This window comes from Lactuca virosa, chromosome 8 (assembly GCF_052849685.1).
Source record: "Lactuca virosa cultivar CGN04683 chromosome 8, Lactuca_virosa_CGN04683_v6, whole genome shotgun sequence".
Taxonomy (NCBI): domain Eukaryota; kingdom Viridiplantae; phylum Streptophyta; class Magnoliopsida; order Asterales; family Asteraceae; genus Lactuca; species Lactuca virosa.
In genome coordinates, this window is record NC_136433.1 from 160,219,281 (window position 1) to 160,240,324 (window position 21,044).

The 21,044-nt window shown below is 35.0% G+C and overlaps 2 protein-coding genes across 2 annotated transcripts; both read left to right on the top strand.

Annotated features, from left to right (window-relative positions):
• Positions 1-10,609: 10,609 nt before the first annotated feature.
• ARPC3 (actin-related protein C3) lies at positions 10,610-12,312 on the top strand. The gene is made up of 5 exons (XM_079063810.1): positions 10,610-10,833; positions 11,069-11,144; positions 11,210-11,318; positions 11,399-11,668; positions 11,976-12,312. Exons 2-5 carry the CDS (start codon positions 11,142-11,144, stop codon positions 12,116-12,118), a joined length of 525 nt encoding a protein of 174 aa, XP_078919936.1. The 5' UTR covers positions 10,610-10,833; positions 11,069-11,141; the 3' UTR covers positions 12,119-12,312.
• A 5,461-nt stretch (positions 12,313-17,773) lies between these two features.
• Positions 17,774-20,968, top strand: LOC145134038 (protein argonaute 4A-like). Its single transcript, XM_079068963.1, has 6 exons — positions 17,774-17,963; positions 18,045-18,251; positions 18,351-18,485; positions 18,595-18,692; positions 18,771-18,868; positions 20,450-20,968. The coding sequence occupies exons 2-6, from the start codon at positions 18,221-18,223 to the stop codon at positions 20,454-20,456; spliced, it is 369 nt and encodes a 122-aa protein (XP_078925089.1). The 5' UTR covers positions 17,774-17,963; positions 18,045-18,220; the 3' UTR covers positions 20,457-20,968.
• The last annotated feature ends 76 nt before the right edge of the window (positions 20,969-21,044 follow it).

Below are 21,044 nucleotides of genomic sequence, written 5' to 3' on the forward strand. Positions count from 1 at the left end.
CGAAGCCTAATTTAAGTGGGGGAGAGTTGTAACATCCCAAATTTTAGAAATATGATATAAGGGCTTAAATTGTACATTGAGGAAGCTACTCGACGAGTAGGTGCGAGTATTCGTCGAGTCGGATTGGGATTTGGTCGCAAATTAAGTGACCAACTCGCCGAGTCGGAAGCTGGACTCGACGAGTTGGTGCTGGGAAGAGAAAACCCTAATCTCAGGGCTTGCACCCTATTTAAAGGACCTTAAGTCCTCACCTCAGCCTCTTTATCACCCCTTGAGAGTCAGAAAACCCTAGAATCATGTGTGAGCATATGGAGTGAACTTGGAAGCTTTGGAAGGAGATTCTAGCAAAGAAGGCTTGTAAATCAAAGTGTAGAGCATCAACAGATTTGTGTAGATCCAGAATCTACTTCAGCTTGGGCACATTTTAGAGGTAACAAGCTGTTACCTTGACTCTATTGCATTTATATCTATTCTAGAATGATATTTGGGGCCATTTTGGCATGTTAAGGATCTAATTCGGGTTAGGGGTCTAGATATGAGGTTGCTACTTCAGATCTAGACTTGTCTTGGTCCAGAACCTCACAAAGTAGCAGCCCTTGGCTTGTTGGTGAAGCATCATTGTTTTAAACCTTAGCCCTAGAGTGATTTGGGCGTATAACACCTTGTATTCACGTAAAGTTTGCAACTTTACGTAAGAGTCATGACCTAGAAGTGTGGATCTACAGTTTGGAGCCCCTGCATGACTCGAAAAGTCTCTGCATGAATAAAGGACTGAAGAGACTCGACGAGTCTGTTGAAGATAGGCATGAACTCGACGAGTTGGAGGAACAACTCGGCGAGTCTGTTGAAGATTGCCGTGGACTCGGCGAGTCTGTTCTTGGACTCAGCGAGTCAGAACGCAAAACCCCAACCTCTTCTGGTTAAGACTCAGATCAGTGAGTTGAGTGGTGACTCAGTGAGTTGGTCATGATAGGACTTAGAGATCGTTAAACTCGACGAGTTATGGAGTGACTCGGCAAGTCGAGTTGTGATATAAGAGTTTTCTAAAGTTGGGAACTCGGCGAGTCGACGGGTTGACTCGGCGAGTAGAGTCAATCGGGAAGGTTGACTTTGACTGAGGACTTTGACTTTGACCAAGAGTTGACCAGTTTGACTTTCAAGGGTATTTTGGTAATATTGGTATTTTATGGAATTGGTTCTTTGGTAGTATTCAGTGGTGAAGTTCGTGACGGTGGTCGGAACATCTTGATCTTATCTCTTTAGTCGGCAATTGCAGGTGAGTTATCCACACTATATCAACAGGGTCTAAGGCACCAATGCCGGCCCTTTATGGTTTGTAATTGGATTATTGCATGATATGCTTACTGATTTACATCCTGGTAGTTAGGATGGTGTTATGCTATGTTAGTGACCGGTTAGGTCGATATCTTGGTTATAGGATTGTTGATATGTTTATCGATCTGTTAGATCGGCGTCCTGGTAACTAGGACGGTATTATGTTTAGTGACCTGGTTAGGGTCGGTATCCTGGTATACAGGATGATGCTATGTTAGTGACCGGTTAGGTCGGTATCCTGGTTAGGATGTTGCTATACTATATGATCCGCTAGATCGGTTTGTCTGTCTATGGGCTGTTATGTGATTACCTGTTATATGTGCACATGGTTATTTGCTTGATGTTTGGGTTGAGGCGGTCCTGCTTCGTGCTGAAGGCCAACATACCCTACGAGCGGTCCGGATAGACTGTAGGCCGTATGGCGGTCCAGTCATACCGAAGGCTCGGGATGGATCCAGATAGACTGTAGGCCCGGTGCGGGCGGTCCAGTCATACTGTAGACTCAGAGACTGGACCGGGTGGACTGAAGGCCCGGTGCGGGCGGACCAGTCACACTGTATACTCGAGATGCATGACTGTTCTGTATTCGTTGATATGAGATGATTATGGTTATATGAGATTGGTATTTTAGGGGCAACTCACTAAGCTTTCGGGCTTACGGTTTCAGTTTATTGTTTCAGGTTCAGCGGATGGCAGCGGGGAGGCGAAGGCGTGACCGTACACTTCCTCGATTGATGATTATGATTTCTGGGAACTCTGATGTATAAACTATTTTGAAAACAAATTGTAATAACTGAATGGTTTCAAATGATTTAAAAAGTTTTAAATTGGCTCGAATTTTATGGGTGTGACATTACGGCCGCAAACTAGAGTTTACGGCCGTAAACTCTTGGTGGTCGTGAACTCCTTCCCTTAAGTATCAATTTCCTTCATTTCTTCGTCATTCTTCACATCTTCAAGTCAAGAAAACTCATTCTCTCTCAAGTATCATCAAGAACACTTCCATTTCTCTTCAAAACGTAAGTGATTCATCCCTTTTACTAGTTAATCTTCATGATCATATGAATCCTATGAATCACATCCTTGAATTCATCACTTTTCCTTCAAGATCTTCAAGTCTTCATCTTTTCACCAAGAACACCAAGAACACCCATTTGTTCTTGGGCCGTAAACACCCTAAAGTCATCCAAAGTGTGAGTATCTCTTCTATCATCTTGTTATCCATAAGAAACACTTGATTCCTAGCCATGAAATAAGCAATTAGTGCATAATCCTCAAGAGTTTAGGGCCGTAAACTCTCCCTTGGCTGTAAACTCAAGTGTGGCCGTGAACACATCTCCCTTGGCCGTAAACTCAAGTGTGGCCGTGAACACATCTCCCTTGGCCGTAAACTCCTTTAGCCAATCATATGTGATTGTAACACTTCATTTCAAGTGTTTCCTAGTCCCTAAGGTTGTTTCCTTGCATGTTAGTTGTTTTAAACACTAATCACATGCATATATATGCCATTATATGTCATTTAGGACTCATTTGTGTCTCGAGAATTCATTCGTGGAACTTATCATCCTTACGCGAATCTTCAAATTGAATCACCCACATGAGGTGAGTTCATACCCCTGTAATCAATCTTTTAAATGTTTTTAACGCTTTTTGGGGGGGTGGATACAAGTTGAACACAATGATAATTGTGTAAATGTTATCTGTGATAAACATCATTTTAAAGGATTTATTATGTGCTTATAAGTGATCAAATCATTTCAAAAACTCTTTTAAAGTTATGTTACTTTATTGTTTATAAAATTCTGTTTTTAAAGTACAATCATAACTCAGTAGATAATCGAGTCTTTTCTACAAATCAGAGACAGTACAAAACAAGCATACTAGTAAACTATAATAGGTATAGTTTAGGGGTTCAGAACATACAATAACAAGAACAGAAGGAATATACGATAACAAGAACAAGATAACAATAATGTGAAACCACTACTTCACGGCTTAGCAATATACTTGTTAGGTCGCGTTTTGTAACCAGAGTCTCCTGGAGGGAGAACAGACATTGTGTGTATAGATCTATACGGGAATGACAAGCCCGCATCTCGACTGTTTGCTACAGTTTGGCCGGCAGGACAAGGGGTGACAAATGTCACATCAGTTTCGACGCCAGCAGGTCGTCGTGTTAAACACTTGTCGATCAGTATGGTTATAACCACATCACATCTTACCCTTAATTAACAAATTGGTTTTAAGGTAGTTAGTGTCTCAGTAGTTACTTTATACAACATTACTGAATACTTTCATTTTCCCATTACATTCATATAGTGATCTTCTCACATAAAAGGTAATGCAAACTATTTTCTAGTAAAGATAGTCTTAAACTTGGGAAAACTTACATCATTACAAAAGACAAACATAACAGTTGAGTCTTAGTACATTCAGTTAGAAGGGGGCCTATAATGCTAACTTTATGATTCCTCGGTAGATACATCAGGGATATATATTAATCGGGTCCGGCAGACAGTAGGATGTGTGCTTTCCGCTTCATTTCATGTTCCTTGTTTGGTTGTGGGATTAGAGCAGATGCACCCAGTCTACTATCTATTCGATCTTAGCTATATATATATATATATATATATATATATATATATATATATATATATATATATTCCGTATACACCAAGTAATCATAAGGAGTACCAGGTATGGGTCAGGTCATAGTATACAAATTCAATATACCGTTTTCTAGTACAAAAACATAATTTTCAGATAGAACATTTAGTAGACTAAACTAGGAACTTATCAGAAAAAGGGTTTAATTCATTTTATTAAACCAGTATAACTTAAAGGGCCTTTAGTGGTTAATTCTATAATACCTCAGTTTATACATCAGTGTTATATATAATTAATATCTGATAGGTAGTTGGATGTGTGCTTTCCGCTTTACTTCCTATTCCTTTTTTCGTTGTGGGCTTAGGGCATATTCACACAATTAACTATTCGTTCGATATTAGATTATATATAGCTAGTGTAAACTAAGTGATTATAGAAGGAACTATTGTGGTTACCATTTTTACTAAAGGAAATATATGATTTTCTTAAAGAATGTTTTCATCAAATAAAGGAACTATTACAGTTAACTCCGTAAGTACCAAATGAATACGCCAGGGTTATATACAATGAAGATCTAACAAACAATGGGATGTGTGACTTCCGCCTCATTTACTGTTCTTTGTTTGGTTGTGGGCTTAGGGCATATTCACGCAACCGATTGTCTGTTTGATCTGAATTGTATATAACTTGTATCCGTTTAGTACTCATAAAAGGAATTGTAGAGTCATTTTTACTTTCATTCATCATATCAGAAAATATAGGATTTTCTGGAGGAACATGCGAACTTGTCTAAAAGAACTTACAACTTACTTTGCATCACTAAAATACTTATGAACTCACCAGCTTAAATGTTGATCTACTCTTTCAAAATAATTTGTATTCTCAGGAGAATAGAAGACAGGTACGCGCACTGGAACTCAGAAGATGGAGCATAGTAGCTTCATGTCTTGTTTTGTTATTTACTTTTGGAGTCTAACTTTTGTGAATCACATACTTTGTAAACACTTTAATATTAATGCAATGGTTGTTTGTTACTTTGATTAATATGATGCATGTGTTGTGATACTAAACATGACGTCCTTCGCCCCCGAACGTTTCCGCCGTTCCGGTTTGGGGGTGTGACAATGGGGGACTTGATTTCATTAATTACGCTACCTTATGAGACATTTGGATAACAAAGAAATAATAGGATTTTCAAGAACATTGTTGTCTATCCAGCTAGAACCGTGGACTCAATCATATCTCAAACGTTTGAATGTAATAAATACATAGTCAACAATTCGAAGAGTTGGGTAGAATGGAGTTGTTCTCCTTTTTAATTAAATTGTTTTGTCTTCCTTGTACTCATGTTTTTGTTTTTTTTCCCTGTTATCATCCCACCCACAGCAACTTGCTTTAGTTGGGTTTTTTTTAGTAAACTAACCATTTTTTTGGGTTTTTTTAAAAATATAACATTTTTTTGCAAAATAACCACATATTCCGGAATGGGTCGTTTCAGAACGAATTTTGGATTATTATCCAGGTGGCCCGACCCATTGCATTAGATCCATAGTGTCTATTATGGATCAACCGTATATGTTCCGAATTGGGATTTTGAATTTTAAAATATGGAATATAATTTGAGGCGGCGATTTCATTTCGGAAAGACGCATTCTGATTCCGACTCAATTGCGATGTTCCGACTCCATTCCGTCGTTCTGACTCGATTCCGACACGCAACCAGTGCCGACCCAATACATGGGCGAGTGGGGCAAAAGCCCAGGGCAGCAAAATTTAGGGGGCATAATATTACCCCAGCAGCCCAGCTTATTATGGATATGTTATTATCATGGCCCAAAGTAAATTTAGGTAACACGTTTGTGTATTGGATTTGTGGTTCTAGCACCACAGAGAAAGCGGGCAGTAAATTTTATCGATGCAGGAGGGCGCGAGAATTGAAAAACTTTGGAAGAACGAAACGTCAAGATTCGAGAATCAAGACTCACGAATCAAGATGTAGAAGACGAGGAGTCGACTCGACTCTATCATGCTGATATCCTTCTCAAAACAAACGATTTCTAAATATATCCTCTTGCAATTGATTACTCTCTCTCAATTTCTGAATACACCATCTTTCAATCGATTTATGTATTCCCTCTTTTAATCGATTTTGTTATACCATCTCATCATTTTTCCCGATTTCACTCTATATATACCCGATAGAAGAAACCCAATTTTTGGATATCGAGATGGCGAAATCTGGTGGGTGAAGACAGGGGAGACTTGGACGCTTTCAGGAGGTATGATTTTCGATGTGATTAACTTATCTGAGATCTTAATTTCTAATTTGTTAGAGTTGTGCATATTTTATTGTTAATTTCATTTTTTTTTCATTTCTGATTAATCTTACTCTGAGTTTGTACTGCATGAGGTATACGACCTGATTAATCTGATATTCTGATGTGTATATATATATATATATATATATATATATATATATATATATATATATATATCTTTGTTTTTGATTTTCTAGAGTTTTTTAGCAATGTCTTTGAACTTCCTTTTATATGTGTTTAATTCAGGAGGTTCAATTCTTTACTCGATTTAATTTTTTGGATGCTTTGGGCATTACAAATGACTTTTACGTTTGTTCGGGAGGTATAAATATTTTTGCATTGGTGTTAATTAAAAAAGGTTATGATTTCTGATTCATTTCCGAGATTCCGGTTACTTGCATCTTGAAAGTCAAAAGCTAAACATGAAGTTTGGTTTGTTGGTGGTTGTACCAGTTATAATTGCTTCTGCGGAAAAATAATCAAAGTTGAAGCTATTGAAATTGTATCTTGAACTACCGTTACTAAAGAAAGATCGGATGGGTTAACAATCTCAAGTATTGTTTTTACAGAGTCTTGATTACATGCTTCAAAACATAATGACATAGTTTTAAGTGATTTTTGTATGTTTTGGTTTGTATTAATATTTATTTTGTTTGACTACAAAATTTATAGCATTTATGTTCTTATAAAAATTATATATGACATGTGTTTATCTTACGGTACAAAGTACAAATAAGGGCATAAAGTTTCTATCTCGCTCCGGGCATTAAAAACCAATGGACCGGCCCTGCACGCAACTCCCATCACCAACACGCATCGACACCCATCTCCGACATGGAAGACGAGCACCACGACCCCGTTATTTTACGGGTACGTTCTTTGTTTTCTCTTTACATAGTTTCCTTGTTTGTTTAAGGTTCCTATTTTTCTACTGTTACTGCTCCGGAATTCGTAGACCACCTCCGGAATGAACTGAAAACGTTCCGGAGTTTAAATTAAAGATGCCATTGTTGTAGTACCAACTGAAAAGTAGTTTAGATGTTTAGGTATTGTTGATTTACATTGAAATGTCGTGTTCCGGATCTTAAAATTTCATTCCGGAAGCCTCCAGAACGCAAGAAACTGTTCTGAAACACGATGAAACTCGTCTGGAACATGATGAATAGGTCCGAAATTGGTCTAGAATATTGGTCATTTCCAGTTTGGAATGAAGTGATAAAACCTTTTTTATTTTTGCAGTACGATATGGTTTTTGATGCTTCAATTACACCCTCATGTAAACCCAAAATTGGCAGGGAAATTCTTGCGGCATTCAGAGACAGACCCGAATGCAAGACTATGTTCCGGAATACATATTTCGGGAGGTGGTTAGACATTCCTAATGTAGATGCGGGTCTTGCTTCTACATTACGTCCTTTTCCATGAAGTTGTCACCGACCCTGAAGCCAAGTACAAGAAATAGTTTTTAAGATTGGGGGTTACGAGTTGTCTTTCGGGAAGAAAGAATTTTGTCTCATCACCGGCTTCTGATTTGGTGACTATTTTCCTGCTTCTGCATCCGGCACCACCTTCCGTTCCCGTGCCCTTCCTATGGTCCCGACGAATGTATCGGTCAAATTAAACCATGTTACAAAGGTGTTTAAAAATTCACTTAATTAGTTATCGTACGAGGATGCAGTCCATGTATGTCTTCTATACCTCCTGTTAGAGGAGGGTTTCACTGAGCGGTTGGCTAAACAATCTGTTACAGAAGAGTATTTCGCTTTTCAATCCAACCGTGATGAATTCAACAAGTATAATGTCGTCTATTTTATAATTATTGATTTTAATTACTTATCGTTACTAATATTTTTTAGAAATTTAATTGTTAACTAATTAAATTGGGATCAATTGTACAAACAACTTTTTACTGTATTCAATAAGATTGACAAGCTTATACATCCCGCCGAACCGAAAGAGAACGAACCTCAAAATTGACCTACACCCTACAGAGTTTTTTTATACGCTTTTAAGATAAGTATATGATGAAAAATTTATTATTTATTTTTGTTTGCTAACATTCTAACTATCAGACTGTTGACCTCCAACCTCAAAAATTTATTATTTATTCAATAAGATTGAGACTTTTCCGGTGAGCAATTTGTTTGGTACCCGACAACAGAATGTGATCTATCGGATTGTTGCATGGTCAAAATTGAGGGTGTTACAAAAGACTCACTGCAACTAGTTTTTACAAATCGAAGACGTATGGTTACTTTATTGATTAAATATTTATTTATTTTATAATTTATGTTTATTTATAATTTTATAATTTTGTTAGCAGGGTAATAGACTCGTATAGAAGTTGGAGCTGACGGAAGATGAGATGTGTGTTGAATGGTGGATTGTTAGCTTGGCGTGGATTGATCGCCCTGATTTTCCCGACACTGAAGTTCACATGGCACCTTCCCTAACACCATCACCCAAAAACTCCCTTACCCATAAGCCTCGAGAAAAGAAGGCGCAGATAGATGATCCATCTCACCCGCCACCACCACCGCCAACCGCTGACCCATCAACTGACAAGGATTGAATTATTAGTGACTTGCAGAACGAGGTCCGTCAATTGAAAAATGAGGTTCGTGAATGTCGCGAGCAGTTGCGGTCTCAGGATGAATGTTTAGCAGAGCATGAGGCTGCTTTAGCCATGGTTCTAAAACTTATCAATAAGACTCCCGAAGACAATGTTGGTACCTCGAAGGGGATGGAGGTACATTTTTTAATTATTTCATCATTTATGGTCGTTATGTTTTTTCATCGTTTACAAGTATACATTATTGAACCGTACAAGGATACTACAATGACAATTAGTTATGGGAGCATGATTATGCCTTCCGCACCCACGAACAGCCGCTGAATGACGGCCCTGAACAACCATTGAATGACGGACCTGAGAAGCAGTCTCTGGTTATTCATTCATCGGATGTAAAAGAGATTATTCAGGATGAATACAAAACACCGTTGCCAACACCTCTTAAGCGTTCTAAGCGCCAAAAATTTATGTCCATATGGGATAAGTCGTCATGGATACAAATGAAGATGAAATGTGTTACACGACAACAACAGCACCGTTGGACAATCTTTTAGATCATACCGTACACATTGTTTATAAAGATCGAGATGGCTCACTGTTGTTTAGTCACAATTATTTGACCGGTTTTGCTATGCTTGAGTTTTGGACACGGTTATATGTGGATAGTCGTGGAGGATGGTTGTCATGTGATGTAAGTAATATAATTGTTTTCTTATTACATAATATGCTTCTAATAACAATACTTACTTTACTGCAAAAAATTAATTGGCAGCACATCATGATGTGGATCTCATTGTTGGTAGAGCGTAGAGCGGATGGTGCTCGGTGGACGGTTGTGTCGTCAACTTTCAACACTGATAAATTTGACTGGAGTGACATGACTGGCATATCCATTTACCCAGCTTGGGCAGAGTGTGATACGGTATAATTTTGTTTGGATTACATTACCTGAGTATTTATATACTAATTAATTATATCTAACCTTTTTTTATAGCTTTACATCCCAATCAATATACCACATGCTCATTGGTTTTTGGGTGCTTTGGACTTGAAGATATTCCAAATGACTATATACGATAGTCATTGGAAGGGCAACTACTGAGGTACCGAACCAACTGATTCAATCGCACTTAAGAGCTTCAAGATGACCCACAAAAAGGCCCTAGACGTACCATAATAGACTGGCAATAGAGGGGATTGTGGGGTATTTTTGTATTGGTTCCTGGAGGCGTTGATCACCGGAAAATCGATTTCTATAGAGAGTAAAACCACCGGTCCATGGGCTACGGGTTATAGAAAACGACTAGCAGAATTTTTTTGGGGTACAAAGACAAAGATAATCTGAACATCGTATTTGTAATATGACCTAAAGACATATCATTTATTTAGTTTATGTAATTATTAGTTGTTTGTTAAATTTAATTGCATTTTATATTTTGTAAAACCAAAAGTTATACATTTTATGAAAGCAAAACTTATACATTTTTTTTATAAAACCAAAACTAAACGAAAAGCCACATGTTACACGCAAAAAGAAAAAAGAAAAAGTCAAATTTATTCCGGAACCATGGTCCGTAATCGTACTCCTAAATCAATCAAGAATCAAATTACTCAATTTCCCTCACTTGTTTAACATTATTTTGTCGTTTAAAAAAAATTAAAACTGAAAAAATTCCGAGTTTTACATAATTAACCTTTTTTTTTTTTTTTTTTCCTTTGACGAAGTAAAAACAAGCTCAAAAAGTCAAAAATGAAATGCATTTGAGTTGCAACTAGCAGAAAACCGAAGTCCTGGTGCCATTTTCATAGTTTTCTACGAAAAGCCAACAGTTCCAAGGTTAGTGATTTTGCTTTTGACTTTGCATATAACCCAAATCATCGCTTCAGTTAGCACTTAGCACCCGGTTTCAGACAGAACAAACGTAGCTTTCCATCATCAACAACAAAACCCATCTCCGATCTGATCATAAATCTTACCCCAGCGACAGCCCACTCCCACAGGTACTTCTGTTTACCTCTCTCTGGGTTTAATAATTTCATTGGAATTTGGTTCAAAACTAACACCACCTGAGTTCATCTTCTTCCCATTTACGATCATGACCCATCGATTTTAACTTGTTTTAAAGAGGAAACCCATAAACTCTGCTGTAACACTGGTATTAGATTGGTATCATTTAGCTATTAGAAATGGGGTTTGTATTCGATTAATTTGGGCTTATGGATAATTGATTCGCAGGAAGTGGACACAAAATCAAATCGGGTGTATTCCTTCCTGTGGTGACAAGCAATCCCCCCCTTCTATTGAAAACATGGTAAAAATACGATTTTACCCCTCATGTTCTTGATCATAGAAAGTGAATATTTGTTTGTTTCTCAGGTGTATCACTCTACATTTATCGATGAGGAAGGAATTGTGAAAGCTTGTGGATGCCCTTTACTTCCTTTAAAAAGTCACATAAGAGGACCTGCTCCAGTTTCAGATCAAGGTCAAAACTTTTTGTATCTTCTATTAGTAAATAGTAAAGATTATATATTTTTAAATCTTGTTCTTATGTTCTTTTTGCAGCTACAACTGATATAATTGATGAAGCAATTACATTCTTTAGAGCGAATGTGTTTTTCAAGAACTTTGACATACAAAGTCCAGCTGATAAACTTCTTGTTTATTTAACATTTTATATAAATGTGGCTTTGAAGAGGCTTGAAGGGTGTAGAACATTAGCTGAAGGGACAAAAGCGGTAATTAACCTTGGTTTGGAAGATGTTCCTGTTCCTGGTGAATCCGGTTTCCCTTTTCCTGGTCTTTTTCCATTCCCTCCCTCTCAAGAAGAAGCAGGTAAATTTTTCTTACTTGAAGAAATTGCCCAAGGGTATTTTGGTCATTTGTGTTTGATAGGAAAATGCAAAAGATAGGAATGTACTTTTGTTATGAATGGTGAAATTCATCAAAAATGGAATTTGAAGGAATCTGACGGAATTGAATTCTGTCCATTTGGCAACATTTCTTTTCTGCCAAACTTCCGATTACTTGTTTGCAAATTATAGAAACTAATATGTTTGCAAGTCTAATGAAGTTGGAAAATAATTCACAATTGGACACTTCTTCATGAATCTTGATATATTTAAAAACGTCTGAATTGCAGAGTTATTACGAAATTATTTAAAGCAAATAAGGGAAGAAACAAGTGGAAGATTGTTAAGTGTTGCATACAGACCAAATGGAACTCCAAACAAATGGTGGTTAGCTTTTGCTAAACGAAAGTTTATCAACACCATCGCCCTATAAAATCTGGATGAAATTTGTGCAGATTGGTTCTAAATTATGTTGGATCCAAAGTGTATGTTATATTTTAATTTTGGGAAAATTTTTATATTGAATCTTATCATGTACACAAATCAAGGATTAAAGTTATTTTGTAGCATATTCTCAATAATGACCTATAAAAAGTTTGAGTAATGAGTTCAAGATTGGTAATTTTACATTTGTGCTAATTCGATGGTATCAATTTTGGGTATTGATAGTTGTAAAATGATCATGTGTACTAAATAGATAACATCATTGAAAAAAACTAATCAAACGTTTAAATTGGTATATTCATATTTACTTTCTTTTAACATAAGTTTTAATTTAATGTAGCTTTTATTGTTGCTATTAGTTTATTTAAAAAGGGTTGAATACTTGTTTATGCAGCATTATTTTTTATTTCTTTTTTTAGTGAAATGTCATATTATCATGAAATTCTAGAAAATAATAATCATCGGATTCAAATAAAAAGAGAAAATAATTTTGCATTGTGATGAAATATCATTTTTGTACATATTTAATCACTTTTTTGTATGCTATTTACCATTAAAATTATATTTGTTGTTCACGAATACCATTTGATCAGTTATTGTTGGTCAAGCCGATTTACTTGTTTAGAAAACACCATTAAGCTCGTATTTGTTGGTCAAGAAACATCATTAAACTTACATTTCGTATACGATTTACCATGAAACTAACTTGTGTACATTTTTAGTTATTTCATATTTTTCGGCTATCATCAACTTTCAAATCATTTTCTATGACCAACAATATTTCAAGGAAAAAATAAAACAACATTTATATGTTAATTTTTTTTGAAATATTGCAAAGCGTATTTATTCCTATTAATCTCCAATGAAAACGCCCAAACACCCTTTACTAACGCTGACATCCCCATGTCGTCGTCCACTTCCCCACTCCTCTCCTTCTCCCCTGCTTTGCGAAAACCACCTTAATCCCACTTTCCCTCTCTCGTCCCTTTCTTTTTGAATTGTGTGTCATTAGTAACCACATTCGTTCGACGATGCAATTTTATTGCTGAAGTGTGATTTTGAATTAATTGTAGATTTGAATCGACTTTTTTTTAGGTTTGAGTGTGAGTTTGAATCGATTTTGTTGCATGTTGAAGTATATTTTAGACTTAGTTACTTGGTGGTGGTGGTGGCTGTGACAATTGCAAAAAATAGGTCAATTTTAGTCAAAACAATATCATTAGAACACTATTGTAATAGCTCTAACGAGTTCTAATCAAATCATTTTGATGTTTATAAATTTTTATACTTTGAAATACATCTTGAATATCAGTTAATTCTTTGATTGATATGAATCATCGACAAAAAAACAATTTCAATATCCATAAGTAATGAGTTAGTACATATGATTGAAAGAGATATATGTATTGAATATTTTTATGCACAAACAATCAGTTGTACATGTAATTACGAAATTGCGGACATAAAGAACGTCGAAAACGAAGTTTGTATGCAAAAGATACGACATTTCTAAGAAAACGAACAACCAGGTGAGAGCTTACCACCTGTTAGGTATCAAAACACGAACTTCAAACGAGCAATACTACATCTAAAGATATGAATTTTCAATTCCCGATAATTTTCCCATAAATCTTATTCAATTTAGGAATTTATCACGTTCCTAACTTTTCTTGCCCGAAAAAGTCCCATACCGTGGTGGATAAAATCAAACAACAAAAGATGGATCATTTCTGCTAAAAGACCTTTGGATGATTCATTAGGTTAGTTTTGAGATTGGTTACGAAAAAATAGTTATATATTACAAACCAGGTTTTAATGTAGTATTTAATTGCGATCCTAACTTTTCCGTTTCACGACATATTGACCATTTTGCGAAGTGAAAAAGCGTAACTGTAAACAAAGTTTATACCGAAAATGAAATTTCAAACGATTCGTTAGGTTAGCTACGCTATTCGTCAGGAACCAGATTTCGCATTTCCCTAGTCAGAAAATCATCTAGTATTTGATTTTAATGACGAAATAGATGCAAGTGTAATTTCACGAAATACCTATCGCCGATGCCGAATAGAATCAAATCAAATCTCTTCAATTAATACGGGTTATTGGATCGGAATCGATATGGGCCGCTGGATCGGATTTTACCCTTCTATAAATAGAATCCTCACCCTCACATCTCTCTCACACCTCTCTTCTCTCTCTTTCTCCCGCTTTCTTAATCACCGCCAAAGACTGTCGGCCGGAACCACCACCTTGCCTATCTCTGCCGCGCCGGAAAATCGAGAACCACCGGAACTGCTGGCTACCGCCTCCCTTTGCTCTGAACAAGCATTAACGAACCTTCGACCAACCCTTCACTATTGTCTAGCAGCTTCCAACGACCCAACAACTGTCAATCACTGTCACCGACCACCGATCGTCACTGTATGTCGCCACCGACCACCGTCACCAGCAACTTTTTCCAGCCAAACTCCGGAGAGGTACTCTTCATCCAGCCAAGTTACTATTCATCGAACAGGCGAAGAGTTAAAACTGATATTTTCCAGATTTTCTTAAATTCTTCGATTTAACCTTAAGCTTCATACAAAGTGAGTTTGCGGCCCCACTTTTCAACCATTTTACTGTTGTTATTAAGGGGGGGGGGGGGGGGAATACATGCATAAACTTTTATTATATTGTTAATTACTCATATTTCGTACAAATCAATATTAAAACACTATTTGAACCTCTATTCATAAACAATTATACCAATGTTATAATGTCGAACCTCTGTTTATCAAATAAATACAGTAGAATTATATTATAGAAACTGTGCACTAATATAGTAGAGTTATATTGTAGAACTATTAATTACAAAACACAAACAATAGTGGTATACTGTAGAAATTTTGCCTGGAAAATTTGACATTTAATGTTAGGGCTTTTCAAGTTGATACAAATTTTATGTGAGATACATTCATCAATTAAATACCTAAATACTTAGTAAGACTCTTTTCTTAAAACCGTTAATCATCGAAGAGCGAAGGAATTATTTATAGATCTATATAGGTTGACACCCTCACCTGTGGTTGTTAGCTACAAGCCTACAACCTAGACGGACAAGTCAAGTAGGATGATAATTGGGTACACTTTTACGATGTCGGATGAAGCGTCAGAAGGGTCATATCATATTTACAGAAGTTTGGTTATAAGAACTCACAATATATAATAAATACAATTATAGAAAGGCTAGGAAACTACCTATATACATAACAAACATACTTTTGATATAAAAGTATATTTTATTCAGACTTTACAAACCTGTAAACTAACCAACTTTAAAGTTGTCACTCTTTCAAAATGCATATATTCTGAGGGAACTAAGCAGCTAGAAGACATATTCTCAGAACAATCATGGTATTACAATTTATCTTTTTGTATTTAAGTACTTCTTAAGTTGCTTACTTTTAGGGCGTATTATGTACTTTCCAACTTTTTATACCCTACACTAGGGGATATTGTAATCTACTATTTTCAATAACTAAAAGTATCTATTTTATATCGTATTGTTGTATTGTTCAATGTATGCTTAATATTGTGATCCATGATGTCGTCTCACCGCCCGACGTTTCCGCCGTCGGTTTGGGGGTGTAACAATGGTGAATGATGGGGATGGGTGGTTGTGGTGGCAATAGAAGGTGGTGTTTGTTGTTGGAAGTAGATGGAAACAGTGGGAGGTGCAGTTGGTGGTGTGAGTGTATTGTGTTGGCTAGTGAAAATTATCATGACATAGTTTGATGATAAATTGAGTATAAAAAAGTTTAATGGATCGTATATAAAAAAGCATTTACCCCGATTAAAATATTATATTTTGAACAATTCAAATAAGTTTAATGATAAATAATGTAAAAAGAATAATTAACTCAATATATATAAAAAAAACAATACTTAATTTAAATAATTTTAACATAAAGAATCTTTCAAAATAGCAATTTGAGGGGGTGCTGGGGATTTTTTTTTAAACTCCAAATTGTGTTTGAACAAAAATCTTTATTGACTTATATTGGTGGCAAAATGAGTTTTTAAAAAAGTATTTGGATTAGTTTTTATGGTGACAAAAATCAATACGTTAACAATTTAAAAAGTGTTTTGGCTAAAAAAAATTTAAAATCACTTTTTTGAAGCTATTGTAGTTAAAAAGCTATTTTTTTTAAAAGTCGAGCTGGAGATGTTTTTAGAAAGACAAAGCTGCAAATTTGGTCCTTATGGTTTGCAAAAACCTTTGGATGGGGTCCAAAAAGTTTCCAGCTTGCACCAGAGGTCCAAAATCAAGGTTTTCATGGGTTTTTAGTCCATTATGTCTTAGTCCATTTGTTTGGAGCCGTTAGGGCCATCACGTGCCCTCCATGTGAGGGCATTTTGGTCATGTACTTTAATGCCCTTTGTTGGTAATGATTGTGTTTTGGCATTAATATGTTATGGTATGTAACTAAATATATGTATGTAACCTTTTTTTGGTGCCCTTTTGGTAATGTACTTTGTTATTGGTTTATTTTCTATTGTCAAAGCATGAAGATGTTATGGCAATGCACTTAATATATGCATGTAAAACCATTACAATTGAATATTCAAGTGAAGACAAAAACCATTACAATTGCATATCATGTCAAGATAAAACATTTATAATTTCATATTCATTTAAAGATAAAACCATTACATTTCCATTTTTCATAAGAGCATTACATATCCAATGATCCAAAAGACAGCACTTACATCATATATAAACCACCATCAAACCTTCTAGCACCAAAAGACAACATTTTCAGATGGTTATTACCAACAAAAAAGCCCTAACCTCTAATTCCTAATTCCAAAACAGCACAAATAATAGAAACAACACCCACGAGGCAACCAATTAAGTACATCTTCAGCTGACCCACTTCAACCTCATACATATTCATTGTTCTCAACATTCCTGGTATGATAACAGTTGATCTTTGACACATAGGGGGATCAACCCACCCCAAAAATGCACATCTGGATCCCTACAAGAATATATTAAAATATAAGAGTTATTGCATAACTACTGAAATATCATAACCTAATATGAGTTTTCTTACCATTTTAGGGCATGCGTAGAAACGACAACCAGGGTTTCGCGCGGTCCACGAGGTTCGCACAACAGCAACATTCACACATAAGCAAAGTACCATTTTTGAAGGTCGTAACAGTAGAAGTAGATGAGAGACGAAGAAGAAGAAATCTTTCGTTGCTGCTTCTCTTTACAATCAAAATGAACAAGATAAAGGGGATTGCGTATCTCCATCTCCATTCTTAATAATTGCCTCTCCTACATGTCACGTGTCCCTTCTATATGCTCCATCAATCCACGTGTCTCGAGTCTCTTTTTTGGAGCTTCTCTCCCTTTGTTTCCCGCTCAATCTTTTCCAATTCATTCCTCAAATCCTATAAAATCTGCTAAAATTTTAATTAGATTTCAATCTTTGTATCTTTATTGAGGATATTACGGGATTCAGTTTAAAGGAGATTAGGGATTCAATTTAATTAAGCTTTTAAATCCAAAATTTTGAAATCTCGGCACCATCTACTGTGACGATGGTTACTTATGAATTACAAATATCTCTTCTTCAGGTTGGTTTATTTTATGAAGATGGAAATCCCGTCGAGGCAAAAGGGATCGGAAGAAAAATACTCGATATGGTTCATAAAACCTACGAATCTGAAATAGGTGGCAAAGGTTTTGCGTACGATGGTGAAAAGACTCTTTTCACCGTTGGTGCTTTACCTGCAACTAAGCTCGACTTCAATGTCGTTCTGGAAAATGCCGCATCAAATAGGTAATAAACAATGTTTGACTTTCGACTTTCTTTTTAAGAATCATGCTGCTAACAATTAACAAACACGTGTTGTTTGTATAGAACTATCCGAGGTGGAAGCCCAAGTGAAGGAGAAACCAAAAGATCGAGGCGTGTGCCTCAATCGAAGCAGTATAAGGTGACTTTAAGTTTTGCGACAAAGATCCCAATTCAAGCTGTTGTTAATGCGCTTCAAGGTCACGATTCTGAGCAATTTCATGAAGCAGTTAGGGTTTTAGATGTTCTTCTTCGCCAACACGCGGCGAAACAGTAAGTCATATACATATGTAAACAAGAAATTCTACTTAATTATTCATGTATTTGTATTCAATTACGTTAATCATGGTTTATTTGGGATTATACACATAGGTTGTCTTCTGGTTAGACAATGCTACTTTCAAAATGATTCAAGGAACTTCATAAGCATTGGAGGTGGTGTTGTGGGTTGCAGGGGGTTCCATTCAAGTTTTCGCGCCACCCAATCTGGGTTGAGTTTGAACATGGGTAAAAAACACTAACGATTTCGTCTTTTTTATTTGTCTAATTTTAAAAACTATAATGCTATGACTGATTATACTAATTATCAATCAACATTGATTTGATTCTATTACAGATGTATCTACTACTATGATCGTCAAGCCAAGGAAAGTTATGGATTTCCTATTTGAAAACCAAAACGTTCGCAGCTTAAGGGAGATCGATTGGATCAAGGTATAACAATTTTGTTCTGTTTTAAACTTATCGATTCAAAATTTCAAACGTTGAATTTGATTCTTTTTTGGCGATTAGGCAAAAAGAATGCTGAAGAACCTTTGCGTCAAGACCTTACCCTCGAATATGGAGTATAATATCATTGGATTGAGTGAGAAAACATGTAGAGAACAGAGGTTAGTGAATTTTTTGAATTATTTCATGTCATTTAATCAACATTTTCATAGTGGAATTCTTATAAAATGACGTTTAAAGTCATGAGTTTTCAAAATAAATCTTGAATGTGCTATGTATCTGAGTTCAAAAAGATAAATAGTAACATTTTAATCCAAAGTTGGTTAGTTTTTTTTGGCTTTAATCCTTTTGAATCGAATATACAAAATTTACATGCTATATAAGTTTCAAATTATAGCAATGGATTGTTCCAGTATTTTGGAATTTGAAAAATAGAGACAATTTTGTTAGTTTTTTTTTTTTTTTTTTTTTTTTTTTTTTTAAGAAACAGACCATTTATGTTCATTCATTTAAACATGAAATATTTTTGGGGTTTTATTTCACTTAACATAATATACAACGACCATTTCTGGTTATTTTTTTGACTAAGGGACAATCTGTCACTTTATTTAAAGATGGACTATTGCTGCAGTTTTCAAAATAAGAAACAATTTCTGTTAGCCTTCACAATTAATAGCAACGTAACGAGATGTAAGTATATTATAACATCCTACTTTCTTGCATTATACTTTATATCATCCTACTTTCTTGCAAACTACACTCCTTTTTTTGTCAAAAATTTTACTTTTTCAGTTTCTATCGAGATGTAAGAGTTTTTTTTTTTTTTTTTTTTTTTTTTTTTTTTTTTTTGTGTTATAATTGACAGTTTACCTACTGTTATTGTTTTTATAGCATCACACTAACATGAAAAATACTTTATAACATAATACTTTCCAGCAAACTTGAAAAACAATTTTGAAAATTGAAATGACAATTTTACCCATACAGTATACATCAGTGTTATAATTTGAAAAAAATCTTATTTAAAAAAAAAAAACGAGTTTCTTATTTATTGATATCTTAGGCATTGTTTAGTTCATTACTATACATATCTACAACCTTGATCAAAGTATAAATCCATATTAACAAAATTTTACAATGTACAACACTTGGTAAATTTTTCTTAATACTTATTGTATTTTGAAAGTACGATGTTGTAATAAGAACAAGTGAAGATTACCAAAGACTTATTTTCATCCTTATTTAGGCATTATAGTTTGATAAAAATCTTATTTTTAATGAAATGACCAATTTACCCCTGTCTTAATTCTACAAAGTTAAAACTCAAAATTTATAAATATTAATTTATTATATCATTATACAAGTTCATTTCTATTATGAATAACAAAAATTAAGTATTTTATATTCATTTTAAGTATTTAAATTGACTTGACTAGCAAACTTTGAAGAGGAATTACTTATTGGTCTAACTTATTTGTTATTATTTTTTTTTATGATTTTAATCGTCATATTTAAATAAAAATCCTCATCCATACATAATCGGCTTTCCACCATTTTTCTTGGACTGAAAGGAGTTTAGGGTCAAGATCATCCATATGAGAAGAACAATTGATCATATGTTACCATAACAGTGTGATTGTAGGATGCTATAAGACATAGATAAATGAAAGTACATTGATAAATCTTGTATTTATCCAAAAAAAAACACAGATTTATGTTTATGTTTGCTTGACCAATTGTAGGTCATAAATGAAGACTTGAATCCAATTCTCAACTTTGTTGTTAAGGAAGGTTTACATGATTAACTTATTGCTGAAGTATGCCACCATGACACACTTGAGAAGTAATGCACATTATATAGGAACAAAAAAAGCAAAAATGTAAATTTTTGTCCTTTATCCGAATAAATGATATAACATAGGGACTAAACCTGTAATTTACTACTATTTTTTGAAGGACTACATGGGTATCTACATTTTGAGAGTAACGAGAGTTATATTAGAAATGTAATATGAAGACAATATTCAAGTAGAGGGTGCCAGTTCATGAAAACTTATCTTAAATCTCAAATGGTTAGCCACACTAAATTGATAAAACTTAACATCCCTTAGTCGCTGTTTTTCTGGCTAATAAAGATCTTATCGGGAAATTCGTGCCAAGGGAAGGTGCATTTGGAGCTGTTATATTGGACATATGTTGTTATTAACCCATTTTGTTACAACTTTTCAACGATGTTTGTGGAAAAAGTTCTTAAATGTGATTCAGGGGTTGAAAATGGTGTTTTATTTTGTTTGTATTTTTCACTCTATTCAATTTTATATTGTATTGTACAAAATC

Coding starts and splice junctions, on each gene's coding strand:
- ARPC3 (XM_079063810.1), top strand. Junction 11,319..11,398: donor TGCTCCAGTTTCAGATCAAG/GTCAAAACTTTT, acceptor TTCTTTTTGCAG/CTACAACTGATATAATTGAT. Junction 11,669..11,975: donor TCCCTCTCAAGAAGAAGCAG/GTAAATTTTTCT, acceptor TCTGAATTGCAG/AGTTATTACGAAATTATTTA.
- LOC145134038 (XM_079068963.1), top strand. CDS start 18,221: ATGTTCTTCTTCGCCAACACGCGGCGAAACA. Junction 18,252..18,350: donor CGCCAACACGCGGCGAAACA/GTAAGTCATATA, acceptor TTATACACATAG/GTTGTCTTCTGGTTAGACAA. Junction 18,486..18,594: donor TGGGTTGAGTTTGAACATGG/GTAAAAAACACT, acceptor ATTCTATTACAG/ATGTATCTACTACTATGATC.